Source organism: Rousettus aegyptiacus, unplaced genomic scaffold (genome assembly GCF_014176215.1).
Source record: "Rousettus aegyptiacus isolate mRouAeg1 unplaced genomic scaffold, mRouAeg1.p scaffold_m13_p_10, whole genome shotgun sequence".
Taxonomy (NCBI): domain Eukaryota; kingdom Metazoa; phylum Chordata; class Mammalia; order Chiroptera; family Pteropodidae; genus Rousettus; species Rousettus aegyptiacus.
In genome coordinates this window covers 652,863-670,986 of record NW_023416285.1, presented here as the reverse complement: position 1 = coordinate 670,986, position 18,124 = coordinate 652,863, and the positions used below count along the sequence as shown (strand labels likewise).

Sequence of the window (18,124 nt, the reverse complement as noted above, 5' to 3'; positions counted from 1 at the left end):
TTGTGCTTCCGGGGTGAGAGACACGCTGGGCGTGGTGGGAAACGGAATTCCTTGGGTACTGCGGCTCGCGCAGCAGACGAATGCGAGGGGCTCGCTGCTTGTGGATAGGGGATGACGGCGGGCTCGCCGTTGACGGGCTCTCCGGCTCTGCTGCGGACGCGCCTGGGATGCGCGTAAAAGCTGGGTCCTGAGAGCCACTCTCACAGGTCTCAGTTTCACCACCTGTAAATATGGGACCAGGTGCGGCACCGCCCTCAAGGCGGGCCGTGAGGAGGAGCCAAATATGCGGAGAGTTGGAGGGGCGCGGGAACTCCATTTTCCGGGTGCTCTGCGGGAGGCCCTGTGGTCGGACTCCATCTCCCAGTGGGCCCCGCGTGCGCCCTGTAGTCGGACTACATCTCCCGGTGCGCCCCGCGGCCTCGCACTCCATTTCCCACAGTACTCCGCGCTGGGCCGGCGGCTGTGGCCCTCGCGTCCACAGTACAGGGACTCTCGGGCCTGTTCGCTGCACCGTGGGCGGTGTCCTCGACCCGACGGCTTGGTGTTTGTGCCGGCAGCGGAGCGATGGACAGCCCCGAGGTCACCTTCACGCTGGCTTACCTGGTGTTCGCCGTGTGCTTCGTGTTCACGCCCACCGAGTTCCACTCGGCCGGGCTCACGGTACAGAACCTGCTGTCGGGCTGGCTGGGCAGCGAGGACGCCGCCTTCGTGCCCTATCACCTGCGCCGCACAGCCGCCACGTTGCTGTGCCACTCGCTGCTGCCGCTGGGTGAGGCGCCCGACACCTCCTAGCCAGTGTCCTGGTGGGCAGAGGTGGCCAGCCGAGTCGCGGCCGAGCTCTGGGGCCCCTGAGGTGGCTGGGTCGCGGGGTCACTTTTCTCTGGGAAAGAGTCTAGGGAGGGTGCCGGATCTCCCGGTTGCCACAAGAGTAGAGGCTGTGGGCCATCGCCCGTGTGTCCCAGCTGGTGGCAGCTGGCCATTTGCAGGTGGCAGAAATGTAGACTAAGAGCCCTGGAGAGGGGATGCTTCCCCTAGCTGGGGCAGGTCTCGAACTGTCACATCAGAGGGCCATAAATTAACTGATACCAAGGCATGCGGGGCCGGGGTGGGGGGTTTGGGGGCCATACCCAGGCCATGGAAAGTGGGTGTGAGAAGAGCAGGCAGATATGGGTGGTGTCACAGGTGCAGAGACAGGGGAAAAGCTTGTGTGTGACCAGGACGGATATATGTCTGGCACTGACCCAGGTGCTAGCGTGTCTTTGGGAGGCTGGTCTGTCAGCTGGCTGGTTGAGGTCCGGCTGAAGAGTGGGGTACCAGTCAGGGGCTCTCTGGAGGACATGGGGGCAGAAGCAGGCCTGGGGACAGCAAGTGGCTGGGGGTGGGCCCCACCTATAGCCCTGTGGACGCAGGGAGGGGTTTTCAGCTGGCAGCCAGGTGCAGCAGCCCTGTCTAGTGTGGAGAGGAGTGGGGAGGCCCCTGGGCTGAGGCTGGAATTGCAGGGGGGCTATCTACAGGAAACCAGAACTTAGGGAGCAGAGTGATTCAAGGAGGCCACACTTGGAGAAGTTAGTGAAGCCTGGTCTGTGGCCAGACACAAACCTTTTTTTTTTTTCAATTTATTTTGAAAAACCTGAAACCATAGACATAACATCTATTGCAAGATGACAATTACTTTAAAACAGTCATGTCGACGTGCAAATTGGTCTGAATCTGGCCTGCAGGGGCCCAGGCAGGGGCCCAGGCACTGGCTCCGCTGTTCTTGGGACATGTCCCCATCCTTCTTTGCTTACGTTTTGCCACTCGATCCAGCTCAGGATGGGCCATGCTCTTATCTGCCTCCTCAGAGGGCGTGGGGTCAGGGCCAAGGAGAGGGGACAGTGGGCAGCGGTGTTGGATGATATCGGATCCTTGCATTTGTTTTGATTTTCTAGGTCTTTCGGGCTTTTCTGTACTCATATTGTGTGAAACTTAAGTGGCAAGTTAAAAATGCTTTTCTTTCATTTATCGTGTCACCGCCGTGGGCAGGGTCTGAGCCTGGCCAGTGTGGTGAGACCCACGTGGCCTGGGGTTCCACAGCCTCGCCCTAGAAGCTGATCAGGGTAGAATACCAGGCCCAGGGCTGGGGATAAGAGGAAGTGGTCCCCTAGGAGGGGCAGGGACAGCACTGGAGCTCTCGGTGGGCACCACCCAGGTAGGACAAGGGCCTGGCAGCCCGAGCCCTGCTGAGGCTGCCCTGTCCTTGCAGGCTACTACGTGGGCATGTGCTTCGCAGCCTCAGAAAAGCGGCTCTACTCCCCCAGCCAGGTCCCAGAGGCCTGGCGGCTCTTTCTCCTGCTGGCGGTGACGCTGCCCACCATTGCCTGCACCCTGATCTACTACTGGTCCCGGGACCGGTGGGCCCGCCACCCGCTTGCCCGCACCCTGGCCCTCTACGCCCTCCCGCAGTCGGGCTGGCGGGCCGTTGCTTCCTCAGTCAACACCGAGTTCCGGCGGATCGATAAGTTTGCCACAGGGGCACCAGGTGCCCGTGTGATCGTGACGGACACGTGGGTGATGAAGGTGACCACGTACCGCGTACATGTGGCCCAGCAGCAGGACGTGCACCTGACCGTGACGGAGTCGCAGCAGCATGAGCTCTCGCCAGACTCGAACCTGCCGGTGCAGCTCCTCACCATCCGCGTGGCCAGCGCCAGCCCTGCCGTGCAGGCCTTCGACATCCGGTAGGCGCGCCTGCAGTGGCCGGGGTGGCGGGGCGCGGGCTCGCTGTGGGGCACGTGTCCAGCCTGCGCCCCGTGCTGGTCTTTGTGTCCCTCTGAGAGGTGATAGGTAGGAGTGGCTCCTCTAGTGTGACCCTCCCTCAGGCCCCCCCCCACGGGCCCCCTGCCCCCCTCACACTCTGCAGGTACCCTCCACCACCCCATCCACGCTGTCCTCTGAGCTGCCTTCTGCTCCTCGGGGGAGCACACCGGGATGTCTGGGGGCCAGACAGGACCAAGGCTTGGTGGCTGCCTTGCCTCTGAGGTTCTCCATACTGCTTGTGCATGCCTGGCCTTCGAGCCCCCCCGGGACGTGCGTCGTCTGAACCTGCCGAGGCCCAGGCGTTCCGTGTCTCACCTGCAGCCCTCCCACCCTCCTGTGTCCCGTGGGGGCGAGCGGCGGTGCCGGGTCTGTGGCTCTGTCCTCAGGGCCACTTTGTGGGCTGGTGTTCATTGGGCAGCTGGGCTGGGCTCCCACGCTCTGTGGTTGTGGGCACCCCGGTCACCGTGGCCTCCCCAGGCTTGCCGTTTTGGGGGGGGCCTCACTTCAGCGGCCTCAGCCCAGCAGCCCCTGCCTCATGCAGGCTGAACTCCACGGAGTACGGCGAGCTGTGTGAGAAGCTGTGGGCCCCCATCCGCAGCGCAGCCAACGTGGTCATCCGCCAGAGCCTGGGCGACCTGTTCCTGGAGACGTTCGCCTCCCTGGTGGAGGCGAACCCGGTCTACTCCGTCCCCAGCAGCCAGGTGGGGGGCTAGGCGGGGACAGGTGGGTTCCCACAGCAGGGACCCCACGGGCCAGGATCCCTGGGGTGGGGGACAAGGAGGCCCCATGGGGGTGTCCAGTCGGGCTCCTGTGACCCACCTTGAGCCACCTGCAGGAGCTGGAGGCGTGCATCGGCTGCATGCAGACACGGGCCAGCGTGAAGCTGGTGAAGACTTGCCAGGAAGTGACCGAAGGCGAGTGCCAGCAGTGCTACTGCCGCCCCATGTGGTGTCTCACCTGCATGGGCAAGTGGTTCGCCAGCCGCCAGGACCAGCAGCGCCCGGACACCTGGCTGGCCAGCCGTGTGCCCTGCCCTACCTGCCGTGCACGTTTTTGCATTCTGGATGTGCGCGCTGTGCGCTGAGCTGGCTGGGCCAGCCCTGCCAGGACCCTCACTGCTGCCTCCAGGCTGGGGCTTCCTACCCAGCTGGGGAAGGGCACGGGCTTTTGTTCAGAAAGGAAGTTCTCTGCTGAAGTTCCCAGGGGAGTGGAGGTGGTCTTCAGCACCTCTGCCCCCTTCGCCTTCTACTCCCCTGGGTCTGGATGGGTGCTGGTCACAGAGAGCACAGTCTTGAGCCCATCTCCAGAGGATTCTGGAGTCCCCTGAGCTGTCTTGTGGGAGATTCTAGGGTCTGCCCCAGATGGCCCTAATTCGGGCCACTTGCCTTAATTTTATGGAGCACATCTGCCCTTTGATTATACGCCAGGCCCAAATTCATCCCGACCCGACTGCCATCAGTCCTGCTCCTGTCCCTGAGCCTGCCGCTGGCCCCATGGAAGGGACCCGGGCAGAGCCAGACAGTCAAGGGAAGGTCTTGTGCCACTCCAGGGTGATAGCACAGCCCGGGTTTTTCTGGTGGCTGCTCCTGATCGAGGTGGCCCCTGCCTGCTCCCTGCCCAGGTAGATCCTGGGCTTTCCATCAGGGGCTGGGCAAGAGACTGGCTGCTCAGCCTCGTTCCCTTAGCTGTGTGCTTGTGGGGGCCACCCATACTCTGGAGGAGCATGTGACTATGTGCCTTCTGCTGCCCCCAAGAGGCCAGGGAAGGCTCAAGCGTCACCTTCTCGGCTGGGCACCAAGCTGAAGACCAAGTTCCATAGTGACATCCACACCACAAATCTGTCAGGATGTAGCACAGGGCCAGTCACAGCTCCACAGGGCCCACCTCGTTCAGAAGAGGACATGCCCCCATGGCAAACTTGATCCACCGGACTCGGTGTTGACTGAGGAAGCAATGGCCCACCAGCCTGACTGCAGCCCACACAGGTTGCACTGATGCAGGTCTGACCAGCCCTGGTGCAGCCAGTGGGGCGGGGGAGGGCAGTGCCAGACCCCAGGGCCCAGTTCTGACATGCGTGGCTGCCGGAGCAGTAGAGGACTTGTGGGCCCCTGGGGTGCTCTGCAGATGGTCGTAGAGGGGGCACCGGGAGCCTCGCCCAGCCTCAGCCTGGAGCTTCGAGTGCTGCCAAGGGAGGGCCAGGGTAGGGTTTTTACTACAAAAGTTAGTTTTGTAAAGATAAGCCTATTGTAGCTAAGTGATACAGCATTTAATAAACATTAGTCTGAAGTTTACTTGCTTTCTCTCACTGCTTCAACATGCCTGTTCTCTTCAGATTAGGGCGGGGGAGGCAGGCGCAGTAGAAACCTTCCCCTCCGATTTCTTAGCCGGGAGGTGTGTGTGCGGGGGGCGGGGCGGAGGTATCTCTAAAGCCCATTTCTAGGGCATCTGGGAGCAGGCCCACAGTTCCTGGGCCTGGTTCTGGTGAAGGGTGGTGGCCAGGGCCCTTGGAGGCTGAGGTCAGCCTTGCAGGACCTCGGGCCCACGTGAGACACATCCGTGGCCGAAGGCCTGCGTCTCTGTGCTTGCAGCTGTGTCCTGTGGGGGGTGGGGTGGCCTGGATGGCCCAGGAGGGCAGCCAGGCCCTGCTGCCCAGGCTCTCAGGTGGGCAACGTTCTTGCTGCTCTCATCGCTGCTGGGACCCAAACATTTTCGGGGAAGAGGTACACAGAACCCCTAGAGACGCAAAAGGTGGCCGAACTCTGGTTTCCTGCGTCCTGAATGGTTTTCTTTCCGCCTGGGGCCTTCTCATCACTGTCCTTGTGCACACGTGTGTCAGCATGTAGCAGCACGGAGACCGGCCCAAGGCTCCGCGGGGCGGCACTGAAAGCGGCCGAAGGGAGCCGCGCAGGGCGAGGAGGCGTGACGCCATGGGCCCCGGGTGACCGTCGCGGGAAACCCGCTGCCACAGACCAGCGACGGCTGCAGGCTGCCGCTGCTTCCGGGTTCCTGTTCCCGCCAGCGCGCAGACGGTGGCCGCCGGGCCACCAATCGGAGGCCGCCCCTCCCGGGCCGGGACCAATCGGAGGGCCGAGCAGCCGGGACGTGCCGCGGGGCCCCCGCCCGGCGCCCGCGCAGCGCGCGGCCGGATCTCCCGCCAGGGCCCCTCCCCGCGCCCGCGAAGGCGCGTCCAACGCGCACCCGAGGGGCCGCGGGCTCCGCGGTGCCCGGGGCCACCTCGATCCCGGGCCTGCCCGCGGGCGAGCCCACGGCGGCGGCCCGCCCGCAGCCGGCAGCCTCCGGGCGGCGGCTGCGCGCCCGCGCCGGTCCCGGGCCGCCTGCGCGGCGTGCTCGGCCGAGCGCGTCCCCCCCCCGCGCGCGGGGCCCGGTGGTCTCGCCCGGCCGGGCGCGGGAGCGGCGCGGGGCGGGGCGGCGGCGGATAAAGGCGGTTGGGGGCGGGGGCGCGCAGTCTGTCAGCGCCGCCGAGAGGACGCGCGGGCCGCTGCGCTGGACATGGCCTGCCGCCCGCGAAGCCCCCCCCGGGACGGGAGCCGCTGCGACCGCGACGCCAGGTGAGCGGGCCGCGCGCCGCGGGCGTTCCGGGCGGGCCGGGGGGCCGGGGCCCGGGGCGAGGGTCGCGGCCCGCCCGGCCCGCCTGACGCGGCTCTCCGCAGCCCGCCGTCCCCCGCGAGATGGAGCCTCGGGCGCAAGCGCAGAGCTGACGGCAGGCGCAGGACGGCCGAGGACGCCGAGGGCCCCGCGAAGCCGCCGGGCAACCGCAGACCCGACAGGTGGGCCCGGCGCGCGTGCTCGGGGCCGCTCGCCGCGGGGCAGGGGACGCAGGCGGCGCCCGGGGCTCCTCTGCGGGGCCGCCGGGGCGGGCGGCGGCCTGGGCTCGCTGGGGCGCCCGTGAGTCACCAGCCCCACTGGCGAAGGTGCTCGCGGGTCAGCATGACTTCCAAGGACCCGAAGATCCTGCGAGGTGCCCCAGGGATAGGTGTCAACAAAATGGGACCTCAGCCAGCGAGCCCCATTATGTCCCAAGGACAGTGACAGCCGAGGCTAGTCAGGGTCGCCCTGGTGAGAGGCAGTTCCGACGTTAGGTGTCTAACCGGAGGCGCCGGAGCGGCTGCCAGGTGCAGACCGTTCAGATTTGTGTGTCATTTCGTGCAGACCGGGACGAGTTAGGCCCCATCCGGACACTCCAGGTCTGTCCTCCGGGGCAGCAACGTTTGCATGTTTTTTTGAGGTTCTCAGGCAGGGCGGTGTGCCGCAGAGGTCGGGACGCCAGGATCGCTGTTTTTGTTGTTCCTGTGCCCTGCCGTGGGCGGGTCAGGAGATTAGAGTGGGAATTTCAGCGCGGGGGTGGGTGGCAAAGGCCAGCATCGCTGTTCAGAGCCTGGGGCCAGGTGATGCCTTGGGTGGTGACTAGGACGAAATGGGACGTCATCCCTCTGGGGACCCATGTGCCAAGCAAGACCCTCAGGTAGGGACGGTTTGGCCTGTTCGAGAACTGACTAGAGGATGGCGGGGCTGGCCGTTGCCAAGCTCAGGTGAAGGTGGGTGGTGAGGGTTGAGCAGAGATGTAGGAAACGTGGCTCAGGATGCACTCTTTAAGGCAGGACTCGGGATACTTACTGATGAGTGGGGGGCAGGTGACTTGGTGGATTGTGGGGCTGTTTGTCAAGATGAAGAGGACAAGGTGGGGCAGCCGTGGCACGGGGAGGATCAGGGTTAGGCTCAGCTGTGTCTCCGATGAGCAAGGTGGGGTTGGGACAGTAATGGGATCTAAGACACTGGAGGGGAGGCCACTCGAGTTAGGCACACATGGGAGCTGTTAGCGCGCGTGCGTGACTTTGAGGGCAGGCACTAGAGGAGGGCAGGTGTGCAGAGGGTAACCGAACCTGCTGTCGAGATCTCACTCTGAAGCCTGCCGTGGGCTCCCACGTAGCTGAAGGGAAAATGGGGAGCCCCGACGTTGCCTTGGAAGGCTTTACGCTCACACGGTACCCCCTAGCTCACCGGCCGCTCCTCATTCCTCTGCCTCGGTGGGCCCGCCCTGCGCATCCCCGCAGCGCCCTGTGGTGCCTGGAGTGGAGGCTCGTTTTACATCCTACCAGCCCTTTCTAGACTAGAGGTGACTCTTAGAAATCCAGCCTGAGTTTCTGGGTGGCGTAACTATGGGGAGAAATGGTAGTAACACAAGGGGACTAATCTTTTATTGCAGTTGTGCCTTCCAAGCATGCCGCTGGTCCGCAGCGGGAATGTATAAGGGTGCTTACAGCCGCAGCTGACAGCTGTCTAGTTTCGATACAGCAGTAATGGCCGACAGAGAATTGAGGAAGTGTAAAAGTGTACGTTCGCATCTAATCTGAGAAGTGCAGACGCACCAATAATTCTAACTGCCAGAGTCCTTTGCATCAAGCTTTGTGTCACGTCACCTGGTCCCGGCTGAAGGTCTCCTCGAGTTCTAGGTGGGGCTGAGCCAGATTAAGTTGAACCCGACCCTAGGGTGCCTGCGCCAGTAGTCTAAGTCCTGATACAGCAGGACCTCCGCCATAGTCTTACACCATTGGTTTTGATTACACGTGCCGTGTTCTGAGTCATTAATTGTGTGCATCTAAGAGTGACCAGTAGCCATAGTCTGTTAGGTGCCTTTTAGTGCGCCAGTCACTCTGCTTAGCATTCAGTGTATTTGAAATCTTTTAAAGTCCTGAAAAAGAAAAATCGCCCCTCGTTTTGCAAATAACAGAGCAAGTCGTATTAGACCCGTTTCTCAGAGCCGACGATGGCTGTTGTGCTTTATCTGCCTTTCCCCGCGGTGGACTTTGTCCCCGTGGTTTTGCCCGCGCTGTCACGTGCTGGGTGCACGGAGAAGCTTACTGAGCGAAGCCTGGATGGGCTGTCAGTGAGCTGCCCAGGCTCTGAGCCAGGAGGTTACGGGGCAGGGCCGACCTGGCCCACCCCTGAGGCACCCTCCAGACCAGCTCTGCGCACTTGCCGAGGTCCAGGGTGCGAGGACACCGCGCCAGCGCCAGGGTCCAAGTGTGCCTTCTCCCAATTGCAGCTTCACGACACCCGAGGGCCCAAAGCCCCGCTCCCGGTGTGCAGACTGGGCGAGTGCGGTGGAGGAGGACGAGATGCGGAGCCGCGTGAACAAGGAGATCGCCAGGTAGGCGTCCGGGCCGCTCGGAACGGGGTCCCTGCTGCTGTGACGCCACGTCAAGTTTGGGGTGTGCTTGGGGCGGTGGTTCACGCGAGCCAGGCTGCAGGCCTGCGGCTGGGGTCCGCTGTGGCTCCAGCGCTCCGGGTGAGGGTGCTTGCCGCGTCGAGGGCGTGTGCCGGGCCTGCTTCCCCGCGTTGGGGGCGGCCTGCTGAATAGCAGGCAATACTGACCCCCGCAATTTGCTCTCACCCGGCACACTCGGCACCGCGCCTGGCTGAGCCGCGGACATGTTCTCTCCACATAGGGAGTGCACTCCTGACCGACACCTGGCTCAGGTGACACCTGGAAATGGACAGGGCACAGGGAGAGGCCCCTAACCTGGAGGCTGTGAACCCCGTGCAGTTGTTCCCAGAGCCGTGTGTGCATCAGCTGCCTGTCACCCTCCCTGGTGGTGCGGGCCTTGCTGCCCCAGGTGTGTGCCACCCAGCCCGCCCAGCTGGAGGGACTCGGGTTCAAATGTGGTGGCTTGGCTCAGAGTTAGTCGAAGTATGTTGAACTGAGAGTCCGTTGGGTCTTCATTCCGATGACGGAGTGTCCCGGGTGTCGTGGGGAGGCCGGCCAGCCTGCCACCCGCCGCCGCGCTGGCCGGGGTTTGTTGCTGCCCCCTTTGGAAAGGGGTGGCACACGCCGGGTGGGTCGTGCCCGTCCAGGGGCCACTTTGTTTCTTCGAGGCGTCAGAAGGTGTGCGGGGCGTGCAGCCTGTGCGGGGTTGGCAGACGCGTGGCCCGTGCTTTGAGTGAGCCGTCTACTCAGATTAGTCTTGATTTGGTCATCCATGAAGTTGGAGTCTTCGACCGGATCTGTGCGGTTTCTCTCTTATGCCCTCAAGGCTTACACCAACTCCTGCCCCATACCTGTGTGCCGCCCCCCGCCACCCCTTGCCGGGGACCATCCGCCACCCTTGTGCTGTGCAGGGAGACCCTGTCTGTCTCAGCCCTCCTGCCTGCCGGTGGACCCCTCTTTGTTCCTCAGCTGTCCCAAAGGCCCATCTCTGAAATTGTCCTCCTTTGCCAGACGGGCCTGCTCTGTTTGGGGCCACTGTGCTGACCACACCCTTTCTGAGGGACCAGGTGGTGTGACCTGCTGGGGGGCCGATGATGGCAGTCTGCCGTGCTCCAGGAAGAAGTCTTACAGAAAATGGATTGAGAGACTAGTCCCGCTGATCACAGCGTGCTGCGTAATCGGTGTCCTGGACACACGGGGGATGAATTAGTTCGCCACCTCCTGGTGTCGGAGGCTACGCGGGACGCCACGGCAAACCTGGGGTGGGGGCGAGCATTTAGATTTTGGAAGGAGATGCAGTGACTGCCAACATCCCAACTCTCGTGTGAACAGCAGAGGCGGTTCCTCGTCTGTGTTCCTGCGTTACGCTCCTCTCCGCGGCATCCCTTCGCGGGGTCTTGGTCGTGGCGGTGACAGGAAGCAGGTGGCTCGCAAAGTCCCCGGTGAGGGCTGGTGGCCAGTCTCTGCCGAGACCAGAGAGCAGGGCGGGCACGCGGTCCCTTAGTTGCTAATTGTGGTATGAGAGATAAACCTTTATTTTAGCCTGGGTTTGTTTTAAGGCGACAGAGTTTGGGGATGTAGATGTCTAGGCCCGGACCTTGCTGCTGGATTTGGAGCTGGGCTGTGGGGTTTCTTTGGCCTAGAGAAACCTTTGTTATAAGCAGCGCGGCCCGGGGACACAGCTCAGCGCGGTGCCCTGAGCAGAGTGCCCTTCGTCTTATGGAGAAGGCGCCTGAGGGAGCTTGAAAGTAAGAGAAACGACCTGCTTTCACCCCGACCCCGCTCAGGAAGAGCGCTCTGCGTCCCGCGTTGCCTTTTAGTTCTGCAGGCAATAACTTTTATATCTTTTTAAAAACAGCAACATTTGTTTTGCTCCCAGATATAAAAGAAAACTTCTCATAAACGACTTTGGAAGAGAGAGAAAATCATCATCGGGAAGGTAATGCCACGTAAATGTTTCTTTTCTGATTTGATAGACCTGTAATTTATTAATGAAAAAAGTTGTGGGTGCGATGCCGGTTGTCTCGCTAGCGCTGTGGATTAGTCCGTTGCTCACTGAGACCGTGTGTCTGTCGGGCACTAAGCTCCCCGACCCGTAGCAAGGTTCCCAGCCCGCCCGGGGTGGGCAGGGTTTGGATCCCAGAGGACAGAAGCCCTTGGTCTCGTGTGTCTGTTTTCCCACACAGTGGTCTTAGCCACGAGGCTCGTTCTGTAGTTGATTTTGTTTTCTTCAGTTCTGACTCGAAGGAGTCCGCGTCCGCAGTGCCCGCCGACTTGGAGACGGACGAGAGCGTCCTGATGAGGAGGCAGAAGCAGATCAGCTACGGGAAGAACACCCTCGCCTACGACCGCTACATCAAAGAAGTCCCGAGGTCGTCTCGCCCCTCCGGGACGTGCCCATCCGGTCACAGGAACAGTGCGGTCCGAAGGGCTGCTTAGACGGCAGACCTGATTCTAGAAATAGGTCACATCTCTAAGAACTATTAGTGACTTTCAGGCGCTTGTAGAAATAAGAATGGCTTGGTGACTAAAGAATCGAGGACAGGAAGATTTAAAAAATAACACTTTCACTGTTTAGAATGTTGGATGACATTTCCTTTTTCAGGACTCAGCAGTCCTCTAAGTGCAAAGTTTATTAAAATACACGATGGGGAAAGCGCGGTTTTGACTGGTAGATTGTAAAGACCTGACTGGGGACAAAAATGTGCAGTGCCCCGTGTGGTCCAGGCCGCATGCCCTTGCCCACCCCACCTCCCCGCACGAGGAGACAGGAGGCTGTAGGTAGCGTGGCACGTCGCAGGACGGGTCGCAGGGGAGCAGTGAGGCCAGCAGGCTTCCCCCGCCCCCGGCGCCGTGCCCATCTGCGGACTGTCGGTGGATCTGTGCTTGGTAGATAATGGTGATCTCAGGGCGGTCGATCTTGAGGCTGCGCAGACGTGCGTGGTGTGTGCTAGGGTGATGTCCCTCTCCTGCAGACACCTTCGACAACCTGGCATTCATCCCAAGACCCCTAACAAATTCAAGAAGTACAGCCGACGGTCGTGGGACCAGCAGATCAAACTCTGGAAGGTGGCTCTGCATTTTTGGGATCCTCCAGCTGAAGAAGGATGTGATTTCCAAGAAATGTATGTCTGAACTAGCTGTGTGCCTTGTGTGGCAGGCAGGTCATCGTGATGCAAAGCGCCGCCCCCGCCCCCCCTCCCCCCGAAGTTCCAGGGGGAGAACAGAGCAGCCGAAGGGCATGGCTCACGTCCGCTTTCTGAGCGCGAGTGTGCGCAGCTGGGGGGGCTCTGGAGGGCGGCTGGAGGGAGGAGCGTGCTTCCCGGACCCAAGTTGCCTTCGTAGCTAGAAAAACGGAGCTGCGCAAACCTAAAACTGCGTTACTTTTAAGATAAACATTGCAAAAATTAGTCGAGTAATTTATTTTGAGTTGTGAAAATAAAAAGTCGAAGGCTTTTCTCTTTCCCCTCGGGTCTTAAACTTGCGGCTGGTCGGTGAGGCCACAGGCCGACTTTTGCCACGTGGTCAGGGGCCGTGGCCTCCGCTGTGCAGTTCCTCTTCTCGGCCCTTCTCAGCCGGAGCCTCCCGCCCGCAGACACATTTACCTGTTCCGCTAACGTTGGCGTGTTTGCTTCGTGCTGGGGAAATTTATTAGAAACTGTCGTGTTTGGAACGATTCTGACGTGGCTCTGCATATTTGACTTCGCAGTTGTCCTACTGATTTCTTTCTAGTGTGACACTTGTCCCAATCTCTTTACGAGGAGAAAACGGGAAGAAGCCGCGGAGCCGTGTAGCGGCAGCTCACAGTGTCGGTCCCGTTAGAGTGGGGCTCACTGTCGACCCTTCTCCTCGGGGGCCCAGGGGTTCTGCCAGCTTTCCCCCGGATCGACTGGCGCATGGGGGTCCCTGAGCGCTTGGGGTCCCCCAGGGGCAGCGTCCTGTGGGGGGTGTGGTGTTAGGGAACGGCCGTGGAGACCGTTCCTGCCTCACATGTCTGCTCACGCCTGCTTGCTCTTCCAGACACCCCGTGGACCTCGGGGAGATGGAGACCGAGGCCGCAGAGAGCAGCTCCGGGTCCCAGAGCAGCTCCCAGGAAAACCTCGTAAGTGCTGGTCCCGCGTCGCTCCCGCGTGGCGGTGGCGGGGGGCTCCCCGTTGGCAGTGCTCTCCGCTGCAGTTGGCTTTCGGAGCTTCCAAGGAGGGGGCTCCTCACCCCTCACTTGGTCCCGTCAGGAGCCAGCCGTGACAGGTGCCTAGTCAGCGGCCTCAGCAGGTTTGTGGTTCGGTCCGTCCGTTTCCCTCCGGGAGCGAAGGCCTTTCCCTGTGGTCCCAGCCGAGCGGCGCCTCCGGCCAAGGGGTTTTCCACGTTCACTAATTTTAGAAAGTCACGTTTTCGAGGAAAGAAATTCAGAAGTTAAAAGCAACGTACAGGGGGCGGCTCCGCAGTGTAGCGGTGAGCGGGTCCGCTTTGCACACAGAGGGCCGGGGCTCGCGCCCCAGTGGAGGTGGGGCCCCAGGTACAGCCAGAGCGGGTGGGAGGGGGCGCCCCGCCTTCAGAGATCCGGTTCTCGAGGAAAAGGGAAACGGCAGCATCCAGAGGTCAGGGGTGGAAGCGGGGCGGGGGCGGAATTAAGGGCGGGGGGGGGGCGGCGCACAGAAGCGCCTCACCTGTAGTTTGTGGTCATCGGCCGGGTGCTCGTCCACGCTTCTCTGCACGTGTGCGAGCGACACACGGCAGCCGCCCACGACGAGAAAGGTCCCCTCGTTCCCGGAAAGGAGACCTCCCCAGTATTTGCATATGGAAATATCCAGCATGTTAAGTGTAAAAGGAAAAGTCTGTGACGGGTTCGCGCTCTGTACAAGCCCCACACTGGGCCTGGGCCCCGGTTTTGAGGGCCACCTGCAACCGTGCACTATCTGTGACCGACAGTCTGCGACAAGTTAGAGGTTACACAAATGTCTGACGTGGAGGAAAGGCAGAATCATGGCGGCTGCCACAGATTGATTCCGAGGACGGGCGACATCTTGGGGGGAATGAGACCAGGGTATTTCGCGCTAGGACAGCCCAGCCGTGTGGCGTCCACACGGAGGCAGGGCTCGGAGCACGCTCAGGAAGGTCTCACGTGGCTTCCTTGGTTCGGGTTAGGAGTAGCCCGCGTCCTGGCTCGGGACATTGCGGACGTGCCACGTGCAGCCCCCAGGCGGGTGGAGGTGCGTGTGGGGAGCCGGCCCGCGAAGACGAGAGGCCGGGGCTCTGGCGGGTCCCTGGGGCTTCCAAGGACAGGTGGCTCAGAGGTGGCTGGGTGTGCGGAGGGAAGAGCCGGGCCGGGATAGGTGCTGAGGATAAGGCCCCCCGGGCGACAGCTCGTGTCCTCAGCCACCCAGGCCGGCGGCAGGGGGTCGGGCTTCGCGGCCGGCCGGCGGCAGAACCACCGCAGTGTGGCCGCGTGCTCGCCCGGCTTCCTGGTCTCCTGCTGACCGTGGCGCGGGGCTCTTCTTTTTTGAGCCGGAATTTAATCAAGGATTGCGCATTTAAATTGCCAGGTATCTTAAATTCCCTTTAACTTAGAGTAGTTTTCTGGCCTTCCCCCTGACTTCGACCTTTCTCAGGGTCCAGGCTGGTGAAGCAGGGCGTTCCTCATGGGGGTCGGGGGCGCCGCTGTCACACGCTCCTTGTGGGACAGACCCAGGTAGCGCCTCGGGAGAGACTGTGACCGTGGGGTGGGGTGCCGTGGTTCAGGTGCTGCTGACCAGGCTTCTCCGTTATAAAAAACTTTTCTTAACGTTCACTTAAAACTTTGGTTTTAGTTGGTGTAACCATTGGGCTCCAGCTAGTTTAAACGCCCGAAATTGTGAACTCTAGCATTTGAAGTATGACCCTTCAGTTAAACATTTTTAATGACAAAGGCAAAACCTCTTCATTAAAATGATTCAGAGACTTGCTAAGCTGTCACTTCCTGTTCTGGCAGCCAGCGTCCAGCTCTGTCCGGCTTTTGGCACTCTCTGTGCTTGCGAAAAGCGTGCGTGGGTTTGTGCAGTGCCCTGTGAATGCTGCATCCTGGCCCTTTGGGTTCCTCCCACTGTGGTTCCCACAAGTTTCGGAGGTGGGCGTGGGGAGGGGCTGCCCTCCACACTGTGCCCCTGGCTGGAGCTGAGGCAAATCTGTCGGCGATTCGGTGGCATTCTGCCTCTCAGGTCTCGGGGTGACAGCACGCACCCAGGCCACGCTGCGGCTCCCGTCTGAGCAGGGCGGCTGCAGCTCAGAGGCCTTCAAGGGTCCACTGGTCTCTAATCTGGGGGTAGGGGGGTGGTGGGTAGTCATTTGACACATCCGGCTACACTAGAGTTTGGCGATGTTTCCCTGGGTCTTAATCGCTGACCGTTCTGGGTGCTCTGGCGCGTGTTCCAGCGTCCCCCGGCCGCAGCTGGTGATCGCGGTCTCAGGCCTGTCGTGCCGCGGGGCAGAGGGCCAGGCACGCACTCCCTCGGTGGGGTCGGCGGCCTTGTGCTTGCTGCCACCAGCCGCAAGTCCCGTTCGTCTGAGAAGCTGGCCCTGACCTCTGCTTCTGTTTTCCAGGATATGTTCTCTGGCACACCCACCAAAGTCAGACACGTGGACTGCCAAGCGGAGGACGAGTTTGACTTGGAAGCTTGTTTGAGTGAACCCTTGAAGGACTTCTCCGCCATGCGCTAAGTGTGCTGCGTGAGGCGTCTGAGAGGACGTCGTCACTCCCTGGGCAGGCGGGGGGCCAGCGGGGGTGCTCACGCGTTTGAACGGGGTGGTGTCCGTTAATAGTTTGTTATCTCATGGTGAGTTGTTCTTCTTGCCTTATTTTCTTAAGAAACAATTTTATGTATAGCGAGTGTATTTTGCATGTTTTAAATAGTAAATGGAACTAAGTGCAGTGAAAATCGAACTTAGAGCAATCTTGCAACAAACTCCAAGCCGACCGCCAAGTGCACATGGCCTGTTCCCGTGGCGTTTTCGACAGTGGGTTGCCACTTGTCACGCAGCTGGCGCGGCTTTGACCATGTGTTCACAGGACCGGCCTGGCTGCAGCTTTCTTTCCTGGCATCTGTGTTCTCAGAGTCGGAGGCCTTTAGCATCTTTATGGAAACTTAATTTCTAGCCTTCTGTCAATGCATCAAAGTGGCTTTTCTCCTCGTACAGAGCACTGAATGGTCAGATACTAGATCGAGCTGTTGAATTAATAGGTTTCATGTAAATGCCAGTCTCGGCTCATCAGTGGCTCGGGCAGGTCTTGTCCCAGTAGTGCCCAGCGGTCTGGACAGCAGAGGGGTTTGGAAGGGATGTTTTTTACACAGTTAATTCACCATGTAAAAGTGCTGTAAATGATAATGTATAATGTATACAGGTTTTCTGTTCAAATATTCAATTGTAAACTTCTTGTTAAGACTGTTAAGTTTCTATTGCTTTTGTATGGAATGACAATGCAAAAATAAAAAGTGAAGACTCTCATTTAACTGACTCATGACACTGCCAGGTAGACCAGCTACCACAGCAGTGCCTGTGTTTGGAAGAGCAGGTGAGCACCTGGCTGCCTCATGGGGCCCGCGGGAGACAGGGAGGACGCACGGGCGGCGGTGTCCTGGCCGGTCTCGTTAACCTCACTGCGCCTGATGAGGAGGACCCTGTTTTGTGTCAGGAGCTGGGGCCCAGTCGCACACTCAGTGTGCGCTTCCCTCAGACCCCAGGCCTCCTGCTCGAGGGACATGCATGCCTGGCAGACGCACCGAGGAAGCCGGGACCCTCGGCGCAGTGCTGCTGGGCAGCTGGGGGTGACGCCAGGGCGGTGCGGTCTCCCCAGGAGCTGAGCGGGCGCCGCACTTGGGTCCTTGGTGGGCTGCACCGCCCATGGCACATCTCCCAGCCACATACTCGGACCCTGGCTGCTGCCACCAGCCCACAGCCAGACGCCCCAGAGTGCTCCCTCAGAAGCGCTGAGCTTGCCTCAAGCAAGTGACGGGCTCTGGCAGCTTTGTCCAGGGCTTCGGGAGGGCGGAAGGCCGTCCTTGTTCATTTAACACGTGTGTTGATCCCATACTTTGTGTCAGGCACAGTCCAGCAGAAGCTGGGGACGTGCAGGAGACAGGATGCTCAGGCCCGCACTCAGGCCGTAATGGGGACGGGAGGCCATAGAACCGCTGAGGTTCAGGGACAGTGGAGGGCAGAGGGTGTGGGTAGTGCCAGGTGGTGGGGACGTGTCTCGTCGGTGGCGTTTCCACAGGGACAGTCGGGGGGGGGGCGTGGGCTGCCACTAGAATCAGACGTGCGAGGACCACAGGAGGGACTCGAGGCGTTGTGAGGAACGTGGCGTGGTGGACCCTCGGGGTCCCTGGAGGAGACGGTGAGGGCGGGCACGCCCCGGGGTTTCGGGAGCTGGAGCAGTGGGCGTCCTCGCTGGGTCCGGCAAGCTTAGCACCGCAGCTAAGGGTGACAGCTGAAGGAATGGTGCCGGATGTCCAGTGGCAAGGAGCAGCACCGGGCGGTCTCGGCTTCTCCGCCTTCTCGGATGGGGAATGGGGCTGCTGCGAAGGGCCCCCGGGCAGAGCCCCTCCAGCGGGAGGGAGGTGGGGTCAGGAGCTGGGCCGGGCCGACGCGGCTTGCTAGGGCCACAGGAACGAGCACGCCACCAAACAGCAGAGCTCCCGAGAAACCCAAGAGCTCGTGCCTCAGCAGAAGCCTGGGACAGAAGGCTTGACTGACACCTGTGCACGTGGCTCTTGTCTCATGAACCCTAATAAGATTCACAGGACACTCAAAACACTTTTGAAAGAATTACATTGGCAAAAACACTGCTAGTTTGGGCTGAAAGGGACAGGCAATATGACACGAAAGGCCTTTGGACCCTTGAGATTCCACAGGCCAAGAAACTATTGAGCTGCGGACTTGGGTCCCTTTCATGGCAAAGGGGGAGATGGGCGCGGGGCCAGGAGCCGAGCGGCAGAGCCAGGGCGGGGAAGGTGTCCCACGGAGCAGGACTGGGGCCTCGTCATGCAGCTGCCATGGCCAGCGACTCCTGTGTCCTTCCCACTCTGCGCAGGCGTGTCTGTCACGGTTACCACAGTCTGCTGGGTG

The 18,124-nt window shown here is 61.1% G+C and overlaps 2 protein-coding genes across 5 annotated transcripts; both read left to right on the top strand.

Annotated features, from left to right (window-relative positions):
• Positions 1–138: 138 nt before the first annotated feature.
• Positions 139–5,090, top strand: TMEM129 (transmembrane protein 129, E3 ubiquitin ligase). Of its 3 annotated transcripts, none has more exons than XM_016159322.2 (4): positions 150–769; positions 2,246–2,720; positions 3,341–3,522; positions 3,635–3,749. In XM_016159322.2, the coding sequence occupies exons 1-3, from the start codon at positions 565–567 to the stop codon at positions 3,510–3,512; spliced, it is 852 nt and encodes a 283-aa protein (XP_016014808.2). In that variant the 5' UTR covers positions 150–564; the 3' UTR covers positions 3,513–3,522; positions 3,635–3,749. The 3 variants fall into 3 exon arrangements, with proteins under 3 accessions (XP_016014809.2, XP_016014808.2, XP_016014807.2); XM_016159321.2 differs by having other exon boundaries at positions 160–769; positions 3,341–3,500; positions 3,635–5,090; XM_016159323.2 differs by lacking the exon at positions 3,341–3,522 and having other exon boundaries at positions 139–769; positions 3,635–3,824.
• A 1,124-nt stretch (positions 5,091–6,214) lies between these two features.
• On the top strand, positions 6,215–16,504 carry LOC107518023 (stem-loop binding protein). 2 transcript variants are annotated; one of them, XM_016159326.2, is made up of 8 exons: positions 6,215–6,368; positions 6,471–6,587; positions 8,864–8,968; positions 10,905–10,964; positions 11,260–11,397; positions 12,001–12,150; positions 13,046–13,127; positions 15,602–16,504. In XM_016159326.2, exons 1-8 carry the CDS (start codon positions 6,310–6,312, stop codon positions 15,716–15,718), a joined length of 828 nt encoding a protein of 275 aa, XP_016014812.1. In that variant the 5' UTR covers positions 6,215–6,309; the 3' UTR covers positions 15,719–16,504. The 2 variants fall into 2 exon arrangements, with proteins under 2 accessions (XP_016014812.1, XP_036083281.1); XM_036227388.1 differs by lacking the exon at positions 6,471–6,587 and having other exon boundaries at positions 6,236–6,368.
• The last annotated feature ends 1,620 nt before the right edge of the window (positions 16,505–18,124 follow it).

Coding starts and splice junctions, on each gene's coding strand:
- LOC107518023 (XM_016159326.2), top strand. CDS start 6,310: ATGGCCTGCCGCCCGCGAAGCCCCCCCCGGGACGGGAGCCGCTGCGAC. Junction 8,969..10,904: donor GTGAACAAGGAGATCGCCAG/GTAGGCGTCCGG, acceptor TTTTGCTCCCAG/ATATAAAAGAAAACTTCTCA. Junction 11,398..12,000: donor TACATCAAAGAAGTCCCGAG/GTCGTCTCGCCC, acceptor CCTCTCCTGCAG/ACACCTTCGACAACCTGGCA.
- TMEM129 (XM_016159321.2), top strand. CDS start 565: ATGGACAGCCCCGAGGTCACCTTCACGCTGGCTTACCTGGTGTTCGCC. Junction 770..2,245: donor CCACTCGCTGCTGCCGCTGG/GTGAGGCGCCCG, acceptor CTGTCCTTGCAG/GCTACTACGTGGGCATGTGC. Junction 3,501..3,634: donor ACTCCGTCCCCAGCAGCCAG/GTGGGGGGCTAG, acceptor AGCCACCTGCAG/GAGCTGGAGGCGTGCATCGG.